This window comes from Canis lupus, chromosome 9 (assembly GCF_003254725.2).
Source record: "Canis lupus dingo isolate Sandy chromosome 9, ASM325472v2, whole genome shotgun sequence".
NCBI classification, from domain to species: domain Eukaryota; kingdom Metazoa; phylum Chordata; class Mammalia; order Carnivora; family Canidae; genus Canis; species Canis lupus.
This window is the reverse complement of record NC_064251.1, coordinates 48,764,375-48,785,640: the sequence shown is the minus strand read 5'-3', so window position 1 is coordinate 48,785,640 and position 21,266 is coordinate 48,764,375. Positions and strand designations below refer to the sequence as shown.

Below are 21,266 nucleotides of genomic sequence, written 5' to 3'. Positions count from 1 at the left end.
ATGAGCTAGCCTCGGGGAGTGAAAGGCAGAGCTTTTGGGCAAAGGGCACAGGAAGGCAGAGGGCTTGAGGCAAGCAAGAACTGGGGCTGTCAAGGAACAGAAGCCAGCCAGTATGGAGTTGGAGCTTGGAGAGTAAAGGAATGGGAAGAAGGGGTCTCAGAGGCAGGGAGGGGCTAGACCAACAAGGCCCTGTGGGGTACATCAAGGAATATGGATTATTTTTCTAAGCACATGGAGACTATTGAAGTAGGGGAGTGATGCAGTGCAAACTACAAGGGTAAATTGAAAAAAAAAAAGAAAAGAAAACAAAAACACAAAACCACTACCAGTTAGGAGGCTATTACCACAGACCAGGCAAGATACTGGTGGCCAGGATGGTGATGAGGAAATGGAGAGAAGAGATGCTCTGTAGATATAATCTGGAGGAAGAACCCACAGGGTTTCCTGATGGACTTGATACAGGGATGAGTAAAAAGATGAAGCACAGATGCATCCAGGCTTCAGGCTACCATCAGTTGCCTTGGGGAAGAGGGAAAAGCATAGGCTTGGGGAGACAAGACCTCAAGTTCTGTTTGGACAATCTCAAGTTTAAGATGCCTATTAGACGGGGGCACAGTTACGCATTGTACTTCTTTCCTGTTGCTGCTGTAACAACCACAGAACTTAGTGGCTTAAAACAACACAAATTTATTATCTCACAGTTCTGGAATCCAGAAGTCCAAAATGGGTCCGAATAGGCTAATATCAAGGTGTGTTAGCAGGGCTGTGTTCCTTCTGGTGGCTCAAGGGGAGAATCTGTTTCCTCACCTTTTTCAGTTTCTAAAGGTTAACCACATTCCATGGCTTTTGTCCTCTTCCTCCATCTTTAAAATTAGCAGTATATCATTTTCAAATCTTTCTCTGACTCTGACCCTCTTGCCTTCCTCTTATAAGGACCCTTGTAATTACATTGGGTTCACCTAGATAATCCAGGGTAATTTCCTTTATTTCAAGACCCTTAATATAATCAAATCTACAGAATCCTTTGGCTGTAAAAAAGTAGCATATTCACAGGTTCTGGGGATTAGAACATGGACATCTAGGAGTGGTATGTTAATCTATTTCCTAACAACTGTGCTGGTCTGACTTTTGGTGGAAGGATCCTAGGGCCACAGAATTTCAGCAGTTACAGGTTGAAGCCATGGGATTAGAGGGGATCACTAGGGAGAATGTGCTGGTGAGGAAAACAAGGACCAAAGCCTCAAGGCTTCAGCAACATTTAAAGTTAGACATTGAAGAAGCCAACAAAAGAGTCTGAGAAGGAGTATTGAGAGAGGTAGGGGAAATCAAGAAGAAAGTATTTCAAGGAGGAGATGGTTACATGTCCGGGGCTGCTGAGAGGTTGAAGAACATGAGGACAGAGAGGTGTCCATTAGATTTGGCAGTGTGGGGACCACTGCTGACCTTGACAGCAGCCGTATCAGAGGGTGGAATTCAGCTTGGAATGGGTTAAGCTGGGGCTGGGGGCCTGTACACGGGCATAGACCTTATTATTATCCTTAATCCATGGATATAAGTAAATGATCTATTTCATAATTCTAATAGAGTTATAGGAAGCAAGCAAATGGAGATGGTACCTCATTCCTGCTGCCCAACCCACCATAGCGGCATCATAATCTTTTGAAAGTACAGACTAACCCCATTATAAAGTCCTCCATGGCTTCCTACTGCCCTCAGCACAAAGATGTGGTTCACAGTACCAAGCCCAGTCTCAGGGCCCCTTCCTCAGTACCCACTACTCACAACCCAACCCCTAGGATGGGGAGCTCACACCTTGTCTTAAGGCAGACAAGTTCTCCCTGGAGAGTGTAGATAAAGGGAATGCTTATGCTGACATTGGACTCTGCTATCTCCCTTGATTTGGGTTGAGGGGCGAAGTTTACCATTGGGAATCATATCTCTAGAGGCTTTCTTAATGTGGCTGAGGCTTAATGAGGCTTGTGAGTGTCACTCTTCAAATCTCCATTTCTCTCTCTTTCTCTCTCTTTCTTTCTTTTTTTTATTTTTTTATTTATTTATTTTCTTTCTTTCTTTTCTTTTCTTTTCTTTTCTTTTCTTTCTATTTAAAGATTTATTTATTTACTCATGAGAGACAGAGAGAGAGAGATAGAGAGAGAGGCAGAGACACAGGCAGAGGGAGAAGCAGGCTCCATACAGGGAGCCCAATTTGGGACTCGATCCAGGGACTCCAGGATCATGCCCTGGGCCAAAGGCAGGCGCTAAACCACTGAGCCACCCAGGGATCCCTTTTTTAACCCAGGTGTCCCTCAAATCTCCATTTCTGACTGGCCCATAGGATAGGAGCATCAACATGATTTCTTCAGGAAGTACTATCACTAAGGCTAGGTGGGGTAGTTCCCCTGGCAGCCACTAGGAAGCCAGCACTGCCCACAACAGATCCAGCTGTCCTGCTGATGGCTTTCTGGTACCTATGCCCCTTGCCCCAAAGAGCAGAGAGTCTTTATTTACCATCAGTTCCACCCCCATTTCTATCAGGGTGGGTGAGCAGTCAGAGAGCAGACACATTTAACTGTTTCTCAACTGGAGCTGTATAAAGGTAAATGCTGAGCAAATGCCTTCCTCATAATACAGAGTCTGCCGGGGTGCCTGGGTGGCTCAGTCGGTTAAGCATCTGCCTTTGGCTCAGGTCATGACCTCGGAGTCCTGGGATGGAGCCCCACATCCAGCCCGCTTCCAGCCCCACAATGAGCCAAGCATGGACCTTCCTGCTCAGCAGGGAATCTGCTTCTCCTTTTCCCTCTGCCCCTTCCCCACCCTCTGCTCGTGCTCTCTCTCTCTCACTCTCTCTCAAATAAAATCTTAAAAAAACAAAAACAAAAAACAAAAAACCAGAGTCTGCCTGCCTACCCCAGGTCTAGACCTCCTGCATTAGTTTTCCAGATAGGGAGCCTGTAAGCCTGGGGTCTTGAGCAGGCAGAAAGGAGAAGGGAATCACTGGCCAGCTCAACTTTGCTGTCTACCTTCCCAACTCAGGCTCCTGGTCACCAGCCCTCAAACCAAGGGGAAAGCAGGTGTCCTGCATCGTTGTTCCCTCCTCCAGGATAAGTTACATTGCAAACCAGTAGGTAAGTCTACCTCAGCTCCAGGGAATGCTCCCAGGAACTCCTTCCAAGGAATCTCACTTATCTGGCCCAAGGCATCTGAACCTACTCTGGTCCCTCCACCCTAGATTCCACCACCATCCACAGCAGGCCTTCTATCCTGATGCTCAGTCCTGTCCCATCCCATCCCAACCCAACCCTAATCCCCAGCCCACCTTTCCATATCCAGTCCTAACAAAAATGATACTTAAGATTTATTGAGTGCTCACCATGTGCCTGGCACTCTGGTAAGTACTTTGTTCACTTTTAATCCTCAAAATCATGCCATTTTATAAAAGAGGAAGCTATAGTTCAGAGAAGTGCTTTGATTGCCAATATAGCCAGGGTCACGCGTCTAGAATTGGCAGCACTACAGCTGGCAAACCCAGCTCTATCTGATTCTAAAACCTACCCTGGGGATCCCTGGGTGGCGCAGTGGTTTGGTGCCTGCCTTTGGCCCAGGGCGCGATTCTGGAGACCTGGGATTGAATCCCACATTGGGCTCCCGGTGCATCGAGCCTGCTTCTCCCTCTGCCTGTGTCTCTGCCTCTCTCTCTCTCTCTCTCTGTGTGTGTGTGTGTGACTATCATAAATAAATAAATTAATTAAAAAAAATAAAATAAAACCTACCCTGTCCCAACTCATCACACCCCAATAGAATTCAACCCTACTCCTTCCAGCCTATGGCCATCCTAGCATCTAGCATGAGAACTGGCATATATGAGACACTCAATAAATGCTGTTTGAATGAATAAATGAACAAATGAGTGGACCTCATTTACTCATTAACCAACTCTACCCATCCCACCCAATCCAACTCAAGGCCTGCATTTGCTAATTAACCCTTGACTGTGTGTGTTAGAGTCCTTGTCTCTGTGAGAGACACAATGTTGAACAATCTCAGTCTCTGCTTCAGAAATTGAATGTAGGCTGGCAGGGAAACTGGGTGATCCTGTGGATCAAAAATGAATCTCCTGAGACCCATGGTGTAGAGGGAAAGGAGCAAGCTACACTTTCACCCTGGGGTCTTGGGGGCCAGTAAGATTTTCCAGAGACAGAACTTTGAGAATGGAGAGTTCATCAATCCATATAGCCAGTCCTTTAGCATCTTGCACACCTCCCTGGTGCTGCACACACCCACCAGCTAGTGCTTCTCTACCCTCCTGCCCCTCCAGACTGGGAGCCCCTATAAGAAAATGTCTTAGTTACTTCTAGATCCCTATCACCAACTGGCATAAGAGCAGACATCACAGGGCATTTGTTGGAATGAGTCAGTGAATAAATCTGAGGAATAGGTACTTTACCCTGAGCATGTCCAGGCCTGTGCTTGAAGGCCCAAGCTTTCAGCTAGCCTCTAGAGGCTGTTCTGAGTGGCCAACAGTTCTTTATGGGGCCCTGACCAAGGTGGCCCTGTGACATCTGATCTTGGCTGTAGGGTTGCCCCCCAGCATCCCTCCCTTCTTACCTGGCCTTAACTGTTTCAGAGACTGTCCCCATCCCAATGGGGAGGCACCGGGGAGTGACAGTTGTTCAGAACCACGGCAGTGTTTTGGTGAGTGTGCATAAGGTGGGACAATGGAGGGGTTCTAGTGAGGATGGCACTAACCCTGTGGTTGATAGTTGACCAGTGTTGATACAAGTCTGACTGGCATATTCTCAGGGCAGAGCCCAGCTATCTCCCCTGTACCAGCCCCAGGGCTGACCAAGGCTCTGACCTGGGTACTCCATGTGATGCAGCATACTGACCCAGGTGCTTAACCTTAAACTTTGACCCCAGCATGACCCTACACCTGCTATTCCTACATCCTCTGCCTGGTTGATGCCCTTGATTCTGGCATAGGAGTGATGGTGTGGCTGTGTTTAGGGGGCTGTGCTGGAGGTGACCTAGGCTTTCCTCTCCCTTTCTCTCCTTCTCCCCTAGATCTGCATTCAAGTGCTGGCCCCACAGCCCCACAGCCTCATTTCGGAACTCACAGGGACCTGCAGCCTACTATCCAACAACTTCCAAAACCACACCCAGGTCCACTTCTCCAACCTTGGTAAGGGTTGGACATCCTGAAAAGATTTCCTTGGGTCTCTAAGAAGACTCATGGGAGATGTAGAGGGACACAGAGGCCTGGAGAGGGCAAGGCAAGCCTAGGTCCCTGTGAAGGGAATCAGGGCAGAGCTAAGTGTGGGTCTACTGGGAGGTGAACAAGGGGGCTGACTCTTGAGTTCTTCCACGTGTGTCTTTTAAAGAAAATCTGGATCCCAATGCACATGTGGATGGCAGAGACTGCTACAGAAACAAGAAAGGCAGCATAGAGAAGACAGCCAGGTGGCGTCGGGCTCTGAAGACAAAGGAGGAAGTGGAGGAGGAGGAGGAGGAAGAGGCTGCTGGTAAGAAGAGGCAGATCTGGGTTGCTACCAGAGGCTGTCAGAGCTGACCCTTAGGCTGGCGACCTCCAGGAGTGAGGTGTGCCAGGTCTGGAAGATGGGGAATAGTGGCTGGATTCTATAGACCTAGCCAGTCCCAGCTCTGCCCCCCTCCATGTTATAGATGGGTAAACTGAGGCCTAAAGAGCAGGAACAATGGGAGTGACTCACTCAGCAAGTCAGAGTCTGAGCAGGCTCTGGCTCTCTTTGCCTCTGAGACAAAAGCTTCACTCTTGGGAACTTTACCAACATCCTCCCTGAACTGAGCTCTTAGGGCTTGAATGGGGTGTGTGCCCTGCAAGGCAGTAGATGCTGCCCTCACTGCTGCCTCAAATTCCATGTTCACTCCTGACCTGCTCTCTATCTAGGCCCAGGCACTGAGATTGCCATCATCCTAGATGGCTCAGGAAGCATTGATCCCCCAGACTTCCAGAGAGCCAAAGACTTCATCTCCAACATGATGAGGAACTTCTATGAGAAGTGCTTTGAGGTGGGCTTCCCTAAGAGGTAGAATCACACAGTCTATCAATTCTCTATTGCTATGAATAAACCACATCAAAACAACAACCATTATTTGCTCACAGTTCTGTGGATCAGCTATTTGGGCTGGGCTTAGCTGGGTGGTTCTTCTGTTGGTCTTGCCTGGAGTTACTCTTGTAGCAGCAGACACCCTATTGCTTGATGGGATGACCTAAGATGGCCTTGTCTGGGCCATGTGCCTCTAGCAGGCCAGCCCAACTTTTTCATGGCTGCAATGTTCCAAGAGGGCAAGACCTTGTGCATGCATGTACTTTTCAAGGTTCTGATTGTATCACATTTCCCAATATCCCATTGGCCAAAGCTAATCACATCACCAATCCCATAGTAAATGGGTGGGAGGGGGACTACACAGACACATGGTTTTAGGGAGAATTCTATGATTCACTGGGAAACATTAAGATCATAGCTTCCTCCATCCCTACTTGCTTAGAGATTTCCCTCTGCCTTAGCATCTCCTCCTGCCTGGAGTCAAGGAGAAATGAATAGATTCTTTCACTCTTTCCATGGAAAGCCATCTAAGGGGTTGGGGATGCTTTGGGCATGGCAACTCTGCCAACTTCCTCCCCACCTTGGCTCTTCTCCTCCAGTGTAGCTTTGCCCTAGTGCAATACGGGGAAGTGATCCAGACTGAGTTTGATCTTCGGGACAGCCAGGATGTGATGACCTCCCTCGCAAAAGTCCAGAACATCACTCAAGTTGGGAATGTCACCAAGACCGCTTCTGCTATGCAGCATGTCCTGTAAGTATGAGGGTAGTGGGAATTACCTGAGCACCTACTACATGCCAGCTCATGGCCTTGCCCAGAGATTCTGAGGCATCATGCCCAGAGAGGTGGCTAGACAGAGCTATGAAGAAGAGAGGATGAGGTTCTAGCAAGGGAATGCAAGGTCTTTCAGTCTGGCCCTGGCTGATGAATGACATCCCAAGACATCCTCCAAAAATTCTTCTAAAGATTCCTGTTGTGAGCAGCAGTAGAACACAGTGCTTACAGGTATGGGCTTTGTGGCCAGGCTGCCTGGGTTCAATCTTAGCTCCAATTTGTACTTGGGAGACCTTGAGTGAGTTGCCTGCCTATCTGTGCTTCAGTTGCCTCACTTTTTTTTTTTTTTAAGATTTTATTTATTTATTCACAAGAGAAACAGAGAGAGACACAGGCAGAGACACAGGCAGAGGGAGAAGCAGGCTCCATGCGGGGAGCCTGATGTGGGACTCGATCCAGGGTCTCCAGGATCAGGCCCTGGGCTGAAGGCAGCGCTAAACCGCTGAGCCACCGGGGCTGCCCACTTTTTTTTTTTTTTTTTACTTTGAAAGAAAGAGCTCACATATGGGAGCAGGGGTGGGGGTGTGGAGGAGGGGCAGAGGGAGAGGATGAAAGAGAATCTTAAGAAGGCTCCATGCCCAAGTGGAGCTAGATCTCACAACCCTAAGATCATGACCTGAGCTGAAACAATTGACTGAACCACCCAGGTGCCCCAGATGCCTCACTTTTAAAATGAGAATAATAGGGGCACGTGAGTGGCTCAGTTGATTGAGCAACTGACTTGTAGTCCTGAGATTGAGTCCTGTGTCAAGCTCTGTTCTCAGTATGGAGTCTGCTTCAGGTTCTCTCTCCCTCTGCCTCTACCCCTGAGTACACATGTTCTCCCTCCCTCCCTCCCTCCCTCCCTCCCTCCCTCCCTCCCTCCCTCCCTCTCTCCCTCTCTCTCTCTCTCTCTCAAAAAATAAATAATAAGTAAATAAAATAAAATGAGAATAATAATAGTATTGGTCTTATAGGATTTTTGTGAGGATTAAATGGGTTAAAATATGTACAGCGCTTACAACAGTACTTGGCATATAAGTAGTATGTAGATATTAGCCACGTTACTAATTTCATTATTCACACGAGTAGACTGAAGTGCTGTCTAGAACCTTTCTATAGGAGGAGGTGAGGGGCAGGGTGTGTCACAGCCTCCCCTCCACCTGAGCCTGCTATATGCCAAAGGGGTCATCACCACCTCTCTTTGGGTTTTCTTCCCCATTTGGAGGAAGATCAGTGAATAAAACAGATCATATTCTGGGGAATAAAATTTCCCCAGAGCTCAGTATCCCCTTGGCAGAGTTCTCCTCTTCATTTACTGTTCCCTACTTAGAGACAACATCTTCACGCCAAACCACGGCTCCAGAAAAAATGCATCCAAGGTCATGGTGGTACTCACCGATGGTGACATATTTGGAGACCCACTCAACCTCACAACTGTCATCAATTCTCCAAAGATGCAAGGTGTTGAGCGCTTTGCCATTGGGGTAAGAGGCAGGTGTGGGGGACACCTCCTGACTTTGGGCCATCTGGGCTGGGAAGGGCCAGGGTTCCTCATAGAGGCTTCTATAAACAGCTTACCGAAGCTTTGCTCTATTCACAGACACTCACCAACTACTCCCAGTCCCTATGTCCTGCACTTCCCCCACCCCATACTGGGTCTTCACACAGAGGGCTTGTTACCCAATGGTGGTCACAGCTCACTTGCCCAGCAGTGATGGGGAGGAAGAGCAGTGGACACTCAGGAATCCCAAAGGAAGGACCCTGGAGGAGATGGTGCTGAGCTGAGTCTTGGAGGACAAATAGGGGTAGCTGGCCTAGAGTGCAGGGGAAGTGGGAAGGGCTCTGCAGGCAAAAGGCACAGCATGTGAGAATGAGCCTAGTGAGAGAAGGAAAGAGTGTGTGCAGGAGAACAGGGAGCAGGGAATGAAGGCAGATGGTAAAGGGCCCTGAAGGCCAGCATAGGGGTTCAGCCCTCTCCCTGGGCCTTGAGAGCTCTTGGGGCCTGGGTTCCAGTCAGATTTCGTGGTCCTGACCCACTGACCGAGGGCCCCTGTTGCAGGTGGGAAATGCATTTGAAAAAAATAAGACCTACCATGAACTGAAGCTCATCGCCTCAGACCCCGATGACAGATACGCCTTCAAAGTGACCAACTACACAGCATTGGATGGATTGCTGAGCAAATTGCAGCAGACTATCATTCAAATGGAAGGTGGGGGCTCCAGGGGCAGTCCCCTCAGCATCTGGGAGGAGGCCAGGCTCTGTACTCCTGCCTCACTCCTGTCCTATCCCCATATGGCTCTCTGGGCAACTCCCACCACTTCTCTGAGCCTCAGCTATTCCATCTCTAAAAAGGCAACAGTATTCTCAGCCCCCTTACTTCCCCAGAATTCCCTGAAGCTGTGATGAGAAGTTCCTTCTGGTTCTGGAGATAGAAGGATGACTGGGGCATGGATCCTACTCTCAGAAGCTCACAGAAGAGGAAACTGGGGCCCAGAAAGAGGGAGTAAGCTGCCCAAGCTTACTCTGCCAGTAGCTACTAAAGCAGAACCAGGTTTCCATCTCAGCCTGGTGTATGCCCCATTATTCTGAATATCATTCACTCTGAGTGTGAGGTCAAACCAGGCCCTTACCTGACTTATTTTCTCCCTTCATCTCAGCCCACAGCAGTGTCTCACTGGGCTTCTTGGCTTCTAGGCACAGTTGGAGAGGCCCTCCATTACCAGCTGGCACAGGTCGGGTTCAGTGCCCAGATCCTGGATAAGGTATGTGGACAGCTTAGCACCAGGCAGGCTTGCCATAGGGGAGGGGCCCTGGTGACAACCAGGGACTCAGGGATCTCTGGCTTGCATTATAGGGCTCTGCCCTCCTATAATGATGCCTCTGGATGATCCCCTTTAGGAGAAAGGAAAACACTTGTACTTGCTTGCCCTAATCTGGACCTTTGAGGTAGATGAAGGAATGGCCATATTTATTACAGGAGTCATTTTGTTCTGTGCTCAAGGATTGAACAGTTCCCCTTTAACATGTCCTGCTAACACAGGCTTTGGCTTGGGTCACTTGCCTACCAAGTTTTGTATTTTTCCTCACTAGAGGAAAAAGATACAGGCATGGTACGAACACCAGCCTTGCATGGAGGAGGAATTATGATTAGCAAATTACTCCTTGTGTGCTAGGCATGGGCCCAGCAACCTGTACAGGAGATGAGCTCTGTCTTGTTCAATCATACTTTGTTTTAATGCTCACCATCTGGGACCTAGGTCAGATTTCTGTCCTGGGGGTGACTGGCACTGGAGGGACAGTTGTCCTTTTTTTTTATTTTAAAGATTTTATGTATTTATTCATGAGAAACACAGAGAGGCAGAGACATAGGCAGAGGGAGAAGCAGAGTCTCTGCAGGGAGCCTGATGCAGGACTTGATCCCAGGACCCTGGAATCACGACCTGTGCTGAAGGCAGACACTCAACCACTGAGCCATCCAGGTGCCCCCGGACAGTTGTCCAGATAGGGTCATGGGTACAAGGCAGGAACTGAGTATTTGCCATTTTACCTTCCTCCTGCATTTCTAGCCCCGCCTCCGCCTCTGCCTCCCAACCCCCCCACCCAGCTGGCCCCAGTCCCTCCCTCTCAGATGGCCTCCAACCCTTATTCCCTGTAGGGACAGGTACTGCTCGGTGCCGTTGGGGCCTTTAACTGGTCAGGGGGCGCACTGCTCTACGACATGCACAGCCACCAGGGTTACTTCCTGAACCAGACTGCAGCGGATGCCAAGACTGCACAGTACAGCTATCTAGGTGAGGGCAGGGCACTGAGGCTGGGCATCAGGCTATATTAGGCTTCCTACTTAGGGCAAGCTCTGGTCGGTCACAAGGACTGAGGGATAGGCCTTGGTTAGGGACCCTGAGGCTGAGAATTAGGACCTTCTGGATGAGGACAGGGCTTTCTCAGTACTGAAGCTCAGGTGGCCTTGGGCGGCTACCTAAGGAGGCAGGGCCTCACCATTAATGGTGGTGAGTGACACTTCACCCTTCTCCTTGGTCCTCATAGACAGTATGTGTGATGAACGTGGGGGGTAAATGTGTGTGAAGAAGTGCATTTTGAATGAAGCTGTATATATGAGAGTGTGCACATCACTTCTGTGTGGTGAGGCATATGTATGTGACCAGCCATAGGGGGTAAGTGGGAGCACTCTGATCAAAAGGATGAGAAAGACAGTTTCTCCAGATCTGCCCCCCTGCCCAGGCTACGTTGAAGGACTGGCTGGGAAAGTGGGGGTTGGGGGGTCAAAGGAGTGGCCCAATGGGAGGTCACAGCCACAACCACCACCACCCCCTCCCAGGTTATGCAGTGGCCCTGCTGCACAAGACCTGTGGCCTCTCCTATGTGGCTGGGGCACCACGGTACAAGCATCGGGGGGCCGTGTTTGAGCTCCAGAAGGAGAGCAGAGAGACCAACTTTGTGCCAGTGCTGGAAGGAGAGCAGGTACCTGCTGGAGAGGGACACCCTCATTATTATAGATGGAGGGTCTGGAGGCCCTGGAGGGGATGGGACAGGCTCCAAGGCACACTGTGTCATCAACTCAACCTAGACAGAACTCAGGCAAAATGCAGTGCTCTGTATGTCTGATTGTCAACTGGCTTCCCCCATTGTGGGGGATATGGCTGCTCATCCATAGAAGAAGCTCATCCAGGCTTCTTTATTACTCTGGTGAACAAATTGATCTGGAATTACCTAAATGGTCCAGGAAGAGCAGGAGCAGGATCTAGCCTTGCTAAAGGGTATCAGAGGAAGCCTCCCCAGCACCCTTGTGAGCTGAGTTCCTTCTGGGCCATAGATGGGATCCTACTTTGGCTCTGAGCTGTGCCCTGTGGACGTTGACATGGATGGGACCACAGACTTCTTGCTGGTGGCTGCTCCATTTTACCACGTTCACGGAGAGGAAGGCAGAGTCTATGTGTACCATCTGAATGAGCAGGTGGGAGTCTTCGTCTTTGCAAGCTTGCCGAGGTTGTGGCTGCTCAGCCTGGTGCAGAGCTGTTGGAGGTGGGGAGGGCCCTGACCCTGCCTTGCATGGAAGGACAGAGATGGGGTGGTGGTCAAGTTGGGCATCATCACCATTCCTCCCATACCTCACTTTCTCACTTTCCCCACCCCATCATTTCATGTTGATAACGTCTCAGATAGCGGCACAGTTCACAAAGCATGTTTGTCTATGATCCCACTTGTTTCTCACAGTAACTGTGTCACTCCCATTTTACAGATGAGGAAGCTGAAGCTCGATGATATTGAGAACTTGCTCAAGTTTACATAGCAAGTGTGTGGTAGAGCCAAGGCTAGAACCCAGGCCTCCCAGCTGCCAGTCCAGTACCCCTAGCTGTGGGAACAGAGAGGGCGGGCTCTGGGTCCTGACTACAAGGCAGGAAGATCCCAGCTTTACCATGCAATCACTATGTAACGTTGGGGAGGTCCGTTGCCTTTTCTGAGCCTTAGCCTCCCTGCTAGAGAATCAGAAACAAGTCCAATGAGCATGCCTCCTGGTGTAGCATGGGTACATACCCTGCCTCCTCTCTTGAGGACTGAGCTGCCTCTTTGCTTTACAGAACGGTTCCTTCTCCTTGGCATGCACACTGAATGGGCACCCTGGATTCACTAATGCCCGATTTGGCTTTGCTGTGGCAACAGTGGGGGATATCAGTCAGGATAAGCTCACAGATGTGGCCATTGGGGCCCCCATGGAGGGTTTTGGGGCAGATGACGACACCAGCTTTGGCAGTGTGTACATCTACAATGGACGTCAGGATGGCCTTTCTACCAGTCCCTCTCAGGTAACCTGCAGGGCTCTCTTCAGCCACTGCCTGGGATTCTGACCTCTCCTACAAGTGATGGCCTGAGCCCCAAGTCAGCTCCAGTTCTAAGTGTCAGGCAGGTCCCAAGGGGTCAGGAATGCCCAGTGCAGGACAGAAGTCACCTGGAGGTTACAGGCCAGGGCCTCACCCCAGACACTTCTAGCGGGGTAAGAAGTTGTGGCAACATCTTCTCACCTGTATTTCCCTTTTTTGGCATTCCGGACCATGGACCTGCCTTAGATTCTCCTTCCTCTCCTTCTGACCTTCTCTGGCTCCTTCCCCAACCCAGCCCCTCCATGCCTTAACTCTCATCTTCCAGGACTCTATTGCCAGCCTCTCATGTTACGTATTTTATGAGCACTTTTATCCACCTCAGACCACAGTTTCTCTCCTAACTTCAGTCCTATATGTCCAGCTGCCTCCTGAGCACTTTACTGGATGGGCCCCCAGGCATCTCAGTCTCATGCTACCTAACCCAAAGCATTCTCTTTCCCCAGACCTGCTCCTCCTCTGGGCCCCTTCCACTCATTAGCACGCTTGTCCTAATGATTCTCTCCCATATCCTGCCCCTGGCCTGGCTCCTGTTTCTCTCCATTCCCACCACTGCTGGCATGGCTTCTTCTACTCTCCACCTTCTACCCTGTGTCTGATTAGACAGGCCCATCTCACTGCCCAGCCCCTCACCAAGCCTCCTTGTACCCAATCCCCTGTTGTTCCCACTGTAGTGGCCCCCAGCTATGTCCTCCAATGGCCCTGCTATCCCCCCCACCCCTGCTTGCCTCACTGCCCCCATGTCAAGTCTCACCTGCCCTTTAGAGCTCCATTCAAATGCTACTTCCCTTGGGAAATCTCGCCTTCTCTTTTCTTTCCCCACTTGAGGGCTCCCTGGGGTGGGAACCCTCAATCATATTGATGATCATACTGATTTGAATAAAACCCAAAAGGACTCCCCTTTTCCTCCTCCATGCCTTGTGTTTCTTTCTCCACAGCGGATCAAAGCCTCAGCGGTGGCTTCAAGACTCCACTACTTTGGCACATCAGTGGCTGGTGGCTCAGATTTCACTGGTGACGGCCTTGTTGACATCACCGTGGGTGCTCTGGGCCGGGCAGCTGTGCTCCGGTAGGGGTTTGCCCTGCTATCTAGGTCCTAAGTCCCAGCCTCACCTAGTTGCCCTGACTTCAATGACCCCTCATGAAGATACCAGGAATTGATGGGAGGGAGTAAATGTGGTTGTTAAGAGCAATGCATTCTGGAATCTGCCCATCCAGGTTGGAAACTCAGCTCTCAATAAACCATGTGCCCTTGGGCAGGTTATTGTATTCTGAGTCCCAATTTTGTCATCTGTAAGTGGGAATAACAATAACATCTACCTTATAGAGTTATGAAGATTGAGAGAATCTTAGCAAAGTATTTGGTATGGTTTTTGATGATGATATGAATTTCAGAGTGTCTGTGCTCCATCACTAAGTGAATTATCAAACCCCATGGCTGTAATACTCTGGCAGAGCACTTATCTGCCCTGTGCCCTCCACAAAGTTCCAGACTTGGCTGTTGCTATCAGGCATCTCAAAGTTAACATGTCTAAAAATGGACCTCATATTCTCATTCACTCATTCTCCCAACCTGCCCTTCCCCGGGCTTTCCAGCTCAGTAAATAGCACCATTTGTTCAGGACAAAATCCCAGGAGTCATCCTTGGTTCTTCATTTCTTCTTCTGCTCCCCCATTAACAGGATTTTGTCAGCTCTGTCTCTAAAATACCCCCCACTACAAGATGCTGTCATCTCTCACTTGTACCACTGCTTGGCATTCTTCCCTCCTCCCACTCCCTGTGCCCCATTCTCCACACAGCTGCTAGAAGAATCCCTTTATTCTGTGCTTAAAACCCCTCAATGGCTCCCACTGTAAAGAACCCAAATTCTCTACAGTGGCCTACCCTCTCTGTGACCTGGCCCTGCCCATCCCTTCATCCTCATCTCCCATTACTACCCTCTGTCTCACTAACAGTGCTCCAGTCATGCTGACGTTTGTGTTCTTCAAACAAACCAAGCTCATTGCTGCCACCCCGTCCTTTGCACTAGCTGTGCTTTCCATTTGGAGTGAGGTTCCCCTCATCTTCACGTAGCTAGGTCTTGTTAACAGATCTCAAATGTTATCAGTGAGGCCATCCTGATCACCCAACCTAAGTAGCCTCCAATCTCTATTACCTTATTCTATATTATTATCATAGCATTATCTGTACATAATATTTTCCTATTTCTTCTTATATGCTTCTTGTCTGTTTTCCCACTAGAGAAGCGACTTGTCTTTTCCCCTACTATATCCCAAAGATGCAGAACAGCATTTCATATACTGGAGATGTTCAATAAATATTCATTGGATGAATGAATAAGCTGAGCACTGAAGTCTGTCTTACGGTCACTTCTCATAGTTCTCTTTGCTGTCTTGTTTAGCTCAAGACCTGTGGTTTACCTGAACGTGTCCATGACTTTCACTCCCAAGGCACTACCCATTGGCTTCAACAGCAGTGTGAATGCAAGTTTGTGTTTTGAAATCAGCTCTAGGACCACAGCTACTGAGTCAGGTAACAGGCAGCCTAGCTCCCCACCACCTCCAGTGTCGTGATCATTCCATTTTGGCCTCAATAGGGACAGGGAAAGAGGACTGCAGTGGGAGGGGTACAAGGAGTGTTATGAAGTCCTGGCGCTTGAAATCCCTTTATTAGAGCTTAGTTCCTTTGACATTAGGTTCTCTTTAGTGGAAAGTACCCCAGGAAAGGTGACCTACTGTTAAAGCCATATTACGAAGGGATTCATCTGACCCCTGCTGGGAAGAGGGGATTTGGATCCCTTCATCAAGGTTGTTGGATTGAGTTTCTGAAAGAACACAGAAAAAAGCAGCCATGTCTGCATCTCCCATCTTGTCTATTCTATACAGTAAGGGAGTTGGCCCAGGTAATTTGTAAGGTGCATCCAGTTCTGCTATCTCAGGTTTTACTCTATGGTTTCTCTCTCCATTTTCTGAATTATTCTTCCTCCTCATTTTTTCCCCTTCAATAGAAGCCTCTTCTCTGAGCCCTGCTTCCCTTGGGAAGACTGACAGCTCTGGGAATGTGCTGCTTTGGGTTTGGGGCTGGGTCACTGAGCAACTCTAACTGGGTGCCAGAAGACCATGAGAAAAATACTTCTGAAATGAAGAGACTCAGAAATCCAGCACAAGGAACTGGGTGGGGACACCACTCAGGAGGGGCTCATAAGGAACTGCAGGCAGGTGAGGGGCCCTCTGTCTAGGGCTTACCCACCCTAGCCTCATCAGGAAGGTCTGATCTTCATTCCTAGGCTCCATAAAGATGTTTCTGAACTTCACCGTGGATGTGGATGTGGTGAAGCAGAGGAAAAGGCTGCAGTATTCAGACAAGAGAATTTGTCAGAGCTACCTTAGAGAGTGGAATGACAGCGTGCCCTGTCTTTGTGAGCCACTTCTGCTCATTCCCACAGAGGGAGAGGTAAGTGAAGGAGTTTAGAAGAGAGTCCAGAAGAGTGTGCATACAAGGAAGGATACATACCCAAAACAAATTAGACAATTAAAATAATCCTAATAGATCAAAAATGACATAGTGGTATGAGAGATGGTGTTAATTGTCATAGTACTGCACAGTAAAGAAATCCACTGAAATTGAACACTAACTATGCCTCTGAGCTTCCTAGAAGCCAGACACAAAGGGAAATGCTCTAACGGCTGACATTTTTCTTGGTAACAAATCCCTCTACCTCATGTCATCTCACCTCACCTGGTAGTAGCAGTGGGACTGAGTGCCCTTAATAAATAAATATCAGAAAAATTGAATGAGGGAAAGAAATAAAGACTAAAGTTATCATTTACAAAGGTTTATTCCTGACAAAGGTGCCTAGAGACATAAAGGAAATGTATTTGTCAGGTTTCAGAGCCTGATAGGACCTTGAAGGACCTAGGAGAATAATTTATTCCAGTAAACTCATATGTTATGCTTCTACCTGCACATCTGTTCCTATGTCTATTCAGAGTGTTAATTAGATTAAGAAAGAGTTTCTAGCAAGTCTATGCCTTCCTTAAATAAAAGCTACATTTTCCACACAGGAATCATGCTCACTTACCCTTCCTTAGATGTTCAAAGCTCCTACTGTGGCTGAAAGGCTCACTTAATGGCCAATGGCACCCTATGCAATCTCCTCATCTTCAGTTTTTTACTTTTCTAATATATCCAGGCTGCTTTGAGAAAGATCTTTATAAACATAAATGTGACCATGATTCTTCCCTTCTGTGGCTTCCATTTGCTCTCCAAAGGGATAGGAACCATCAGGAGTTATCAGGCCTGAGGCCATAGCAGATCAAGTGAGATTTTCCCAAAGCAGCTTGGTTGAAGTTTCCCTTCAGGTTGGCTTATTTGGAAAAGGCTTATGACTTCTGAATCACCACTTTCATTATTTATTTCTTATTATGACTACATCAAAATTAAAAGGATTTTCCTTCTCATCTCCCCAACATGCTACTCCAACCTTGCATTACTTGGTAACTGTAGCTCTGTGAGGATGACCGCTTCTCCAACATCAGTGTCAACGTCAGCTACCAACTCCAGACTTTGGAGGGCCAGAGGGACCATCCCCACCCTATTTTGGACTTCTACACTGAACCCTTCACCATCTTCCAGGTGACTCAACTAAGTGAGAATCTCCTGGGAGCCAACCCCAAAAAAGCACCTGTTCCTCTAACTTCAGAGAATGTTAAAGTTGGGGGGGGGGGGCGGGCTCAGACAGTATTTGGGCCTCTTGCTGTTCAAATGGGGAAACTGAGTTCCTGAGATGGTGTTAATTTGCCCAGGGTCTTACTGGTCTCCAAACCACATGCAAAGCTGGTTCCTTTATGTTCACAGAAAACATGCTTGCTATATATTTAATGATGCATAGGAATATGTTGTTTGACTTGGCAAGAGTCTCTGATGATGGTGTGGTGGGGGTCCTGTGTGGGGCCTGGACTGGAGATAACCTGCTCTGTGCTGTAGACAGAATGCCCTTTAGTACACCCGTCTACCCAGGTCTTGACCATGACCTTCGGGCTGAATGTCTAGCCTATGAAACCTATGCCCTGACAGGTAGGTAATGTCAGAAGAAACTTCTCTAAGGGAACTTCTCTAAGGGATAACTAAGGGAAATCAGAGGTCAAAATAAACAGTCAGATTTTCTGATTCTTTGATATCTTAGGTAATTTGGTTCCCACCTAGGCCCTGGCCCCCATGGCATTCTGTCAGTCTTCATTTAGAGGGTCTTATGGCATATAGAAAAGTCAGCAAGATCAAAGTGACAACATGAGCATTTAAAGTAATAATTCCAGTCAGCTGGAATGAACTGAGTCTCTAAAAAGAAAAAGGGGTGCCTGGCTGGCCTACTCGGTAGAGCATGGGACTCTTGATCTCAGGGTTGTGAGTTCAAGAAAAAAGAAAAAGAAGAGGGGTGCCTGGCTGGGCCTACTCAGTAGAGCATGGGACTCTTGATCTCAGGGTTGTGAGTTCAAGCCCCACACTGGTTGTACATCACCCAGTGGCCTACTTCGAAAAATAAGTTAAAGAAAAAGAAGAAGCCAAAAGCAGCTTATACTGGCACAGAAAAGCTTCAGGTAGCATGGGTGATTATTTCCAGGTAATCATAGGACACTCATGACTAATTTTTTAAAATTATTTATTTATTTATTTCTGAGAGAGAGAGAGAATGAACAGGCACAAGTGAGGTCGGGGAGGGCAGCGGCAGAAGGAGAAGGAGAAGCAGACTCCTCAGTGAGCAGGGATGCCTCCCGCATCACCATTGGGTTCGACCCCAGAACCCTGAGATCATGACCTGAGCGAAAGGCAGACACTTAACTGACTGAGCCACCCAGGGGCCCATCAAGTATCTAATATTTTTACAACAATGCTCTATATAAATTAAATTGGATAATTCTTTGGCTCAATTTTGGCCAATATCCAATGGATCAGTCACAAATAGCAAATAGAATTAAGACAGTAACATAATCAGGTTACTGTTTGCTCATCTGCTCAGGAAGAGGGAGAATCAGCCTCCCTATGAGTAGAGATCATCATCTTAATTATGTTTGGCAAGAAATTTTATTTTAAACTTAAAATAGTGGGGGCAGCCCGGGTGGCTCAGTGGTTTAGCGCCGCCTTCGGTCCAGGGAGTGATCCTGGAGACCCGGGATCAAGTCCCACGTCAGGCTCCCTGCATGGAGCCTGCTTCTCCCTCTGCCTGTGTCTCTGCCTCTCTCTCTCTCTCTCTCTCTCTCTCTGTCTCTCATGAAGAAATAAATAAAAATCTTAAAAAAATTTAAAAAGATAAACTTATAATAGTATATTTATTTTGTAAAAATGTTTTTAGAATTTGTATTGACAGGAAGTTAGATGATCCAGAACAGGAGAAATAATGAAACAAAATTTCATGAATAAGTAGATTATCATTAACTATATATATTCTGGTTTTTAGAACCTTGTTACTTTGAAATATTTGGTTTGCTAAAAACCTAAAGAATAATCCAAAGAATTCCCATGCATCTTTTATCCAGATTCCCCCAAAGTTACCATTTTGACATTTTATCATATTTGTTTATCATTCTCTTTCTCATGCTATTATACACACACAGACACACATATGTGTATATATACATATCACACACTTATATTTTGCAACCTTTGGAGACTAAGTCACAGATATGATACCTCTTTACTTCTGAATACTTAAGTATATATTTCCTTTTTTTAAAAAAGATTTTATTTATTTATTCATGAGAGATACAGACAGAGAGAGGCAGAGACACAGGCAGAGGGAGAAGCAGACTCCATGCAGGGAGCCTGAGGTGGGACTTGATCCCGGGACTCTGGAACCACACCCTGAGCCAAAGGCTGACACTCAACCACTGAGCCACCCAGGCATCCCATTCAGTATATATTTCCTAAAAAATAAGGGCATTCTCTTACAAAACCACAGTACAAGGACCAAAATCAGGAAATTAACAGTGATAAAGTGTTACTGTCTAGTAGTGTACAAACTTTATTCAGATATCACCAGCTGTCCTATTAATGTCATGTATAGCAAAAGAGTACATTTTTTTTCTGGTCCAGGATCATTCATTACATTTTTTCATTACTTATCTTTAAATTTTTTTTTTAATTTATTTATGATAGTCACACACAGAGAGAGAGAGAGAGAGAGAGGCAGAGGCACAGGCAGAGGGAGAAGCAGGCTCCATGCACCGGGAGCCCAACGTGGGATTCGATCCTGGGTCTCCAGGATCGCGCCCTGGGCCAAAGGCAGGCGCCAAACCGCTGCGCCACCCAGGGATCCCTCATTACTTATCTTTAGACTCCTTTAATCTGCAATGGTATTTCAGCCTGTCTCTGTCTTTAATGACTTTATCATTTTTAAAGAGTCAAATAACAGGCCAGTTATTTTGTAGAATATATTTCCTCATAACTACATTCAGGTTATGCATTTTTTTGGCAGGAATATCACAGAAGTGAAGTTGTTTCCTTCTAGTTGCACAGTATCAGGAAGCACACCCTTTGATTTGTTCCTTTGTAATTAATACTTATGGGGAGATGCTTTGAGATTATGTATTTATATCTTACATAACATCATTCATGATTCTTACCTTAATCAATTATTACTTTGATGGTCCAAAAAAGAGATTAAAAAAAAATATTCCGCCAATAAAATTGGGTGGGGGGGTGGGGGTTATTTGATGTTGGGTTAAGCACATAGATGTTTCCAAAGAATGAGTCTAGCTGGGAGCTTACATGGTTTAATCCTGCTCTCTTACACTGGGGTTGGGTGAAAAAGCAGGCTACTTGGCTATATTAAAAGTAAAACTAAAAAACAAAAAACAAACAAACAAACAAACAAGAAAACCTGCCTCAAACTATTAACCAGCCAGATTAGAGCTCCAAGATTTGACTTCTGCAAACTGCATCTCCTTTTCTAGGAAGTAGGTTTCCTTTCTAGCATTGAGCTCCTATTCCAGCTCCAGGCCATGGTAAGTCTTTGCAGAAGCTGTTGAGGTGGTCACTGGGTGTTAGGGATGTAAATACAGAGATTTTCCTATTAAGGAGCTGGCTATGTTTCCCTCATAATAAAAAAGAGATGCAGTTCCTTTCCTATAGAGAAGACTGGCCACGGGGGACAAGAACCTCACAGGACTGACCTGTTAATACTTAATTAAGCATCCCCTATTCCTGCCCCTGCTGTTCTGTTTCTACTTAAAAAGACTAAGGAAGCTTTTATTCACTTAGGTTTTCCTCCCCAAAATGTTTAAAGGAGTATGTTGTGAGCCTTGCAGCTTAATTCACGTGATATAAATGTGACAGTCACCCCCACCATTCCATGAAGGTCACTCCATTTTTTGCCTTGGCCAGAGGCCTGAGTCATGGTGTACTGTGTTGTAAGACCAAGCACACTCCCTATCCCCTACAGGTCAAGGAATGTCACAGTCACAGCTCTCTTGGCCAT

At 47.4% G+C, this 21,266-nt stretch overlaps 1 protein-coding gene across 1 annotated transcript in view; it reads left to right on the top strand.

The window, feature by feature from the left end:
• ITGAE (integrin subunit alpha E) overlaps positions 1-21,266 on the top strand; it is a 63,384-nt gene that overhangs the window by 23,301 nt on the left and 18,817 nt on the right. The window contains 19 exon segments of the mRNA XM_025476050.3: positions 3,034-3,125; positions 4,625-4,692; positions 5,062-5,179; positions 5,379-5,519; positions 5,924-6,045; positions 6,683-6,834; positions 8,228-8,381; positions 8,957-9,107; positions 9,593-9,660; positions 10,554-10,689; positions 11,235-11,290; positions 11,292-11,377; positions 11,730-11,770; positions 11,773-11,870; positions 12,496-12,720; positions 13,731-13,861; positions 15,195-15,325; positions 16,080-16,246; positions 17,300-17,428. Coding sequence (XP_025331835.2) covers positions 3,034-3,125; positions 4,625-4,692; positions 5,062-5,179; positions 5,379-5,519; positions 5,924-6,045; positions 6,683-6,834; positions 8,228-8,381; positions 8,957-9,107; positions 9,593-9,660; positions 10,554-10,689; positions 11,235-11,290; positions 11,292-11,377; positions 11,730-11,770; positions 11,773-11,870; positions 12,496-12,720; positions 13,731-13,861; positions 15,195-15,325; positions 16,080-16,246; positions 17,300-17,428 — 2,266 coding nt within the window.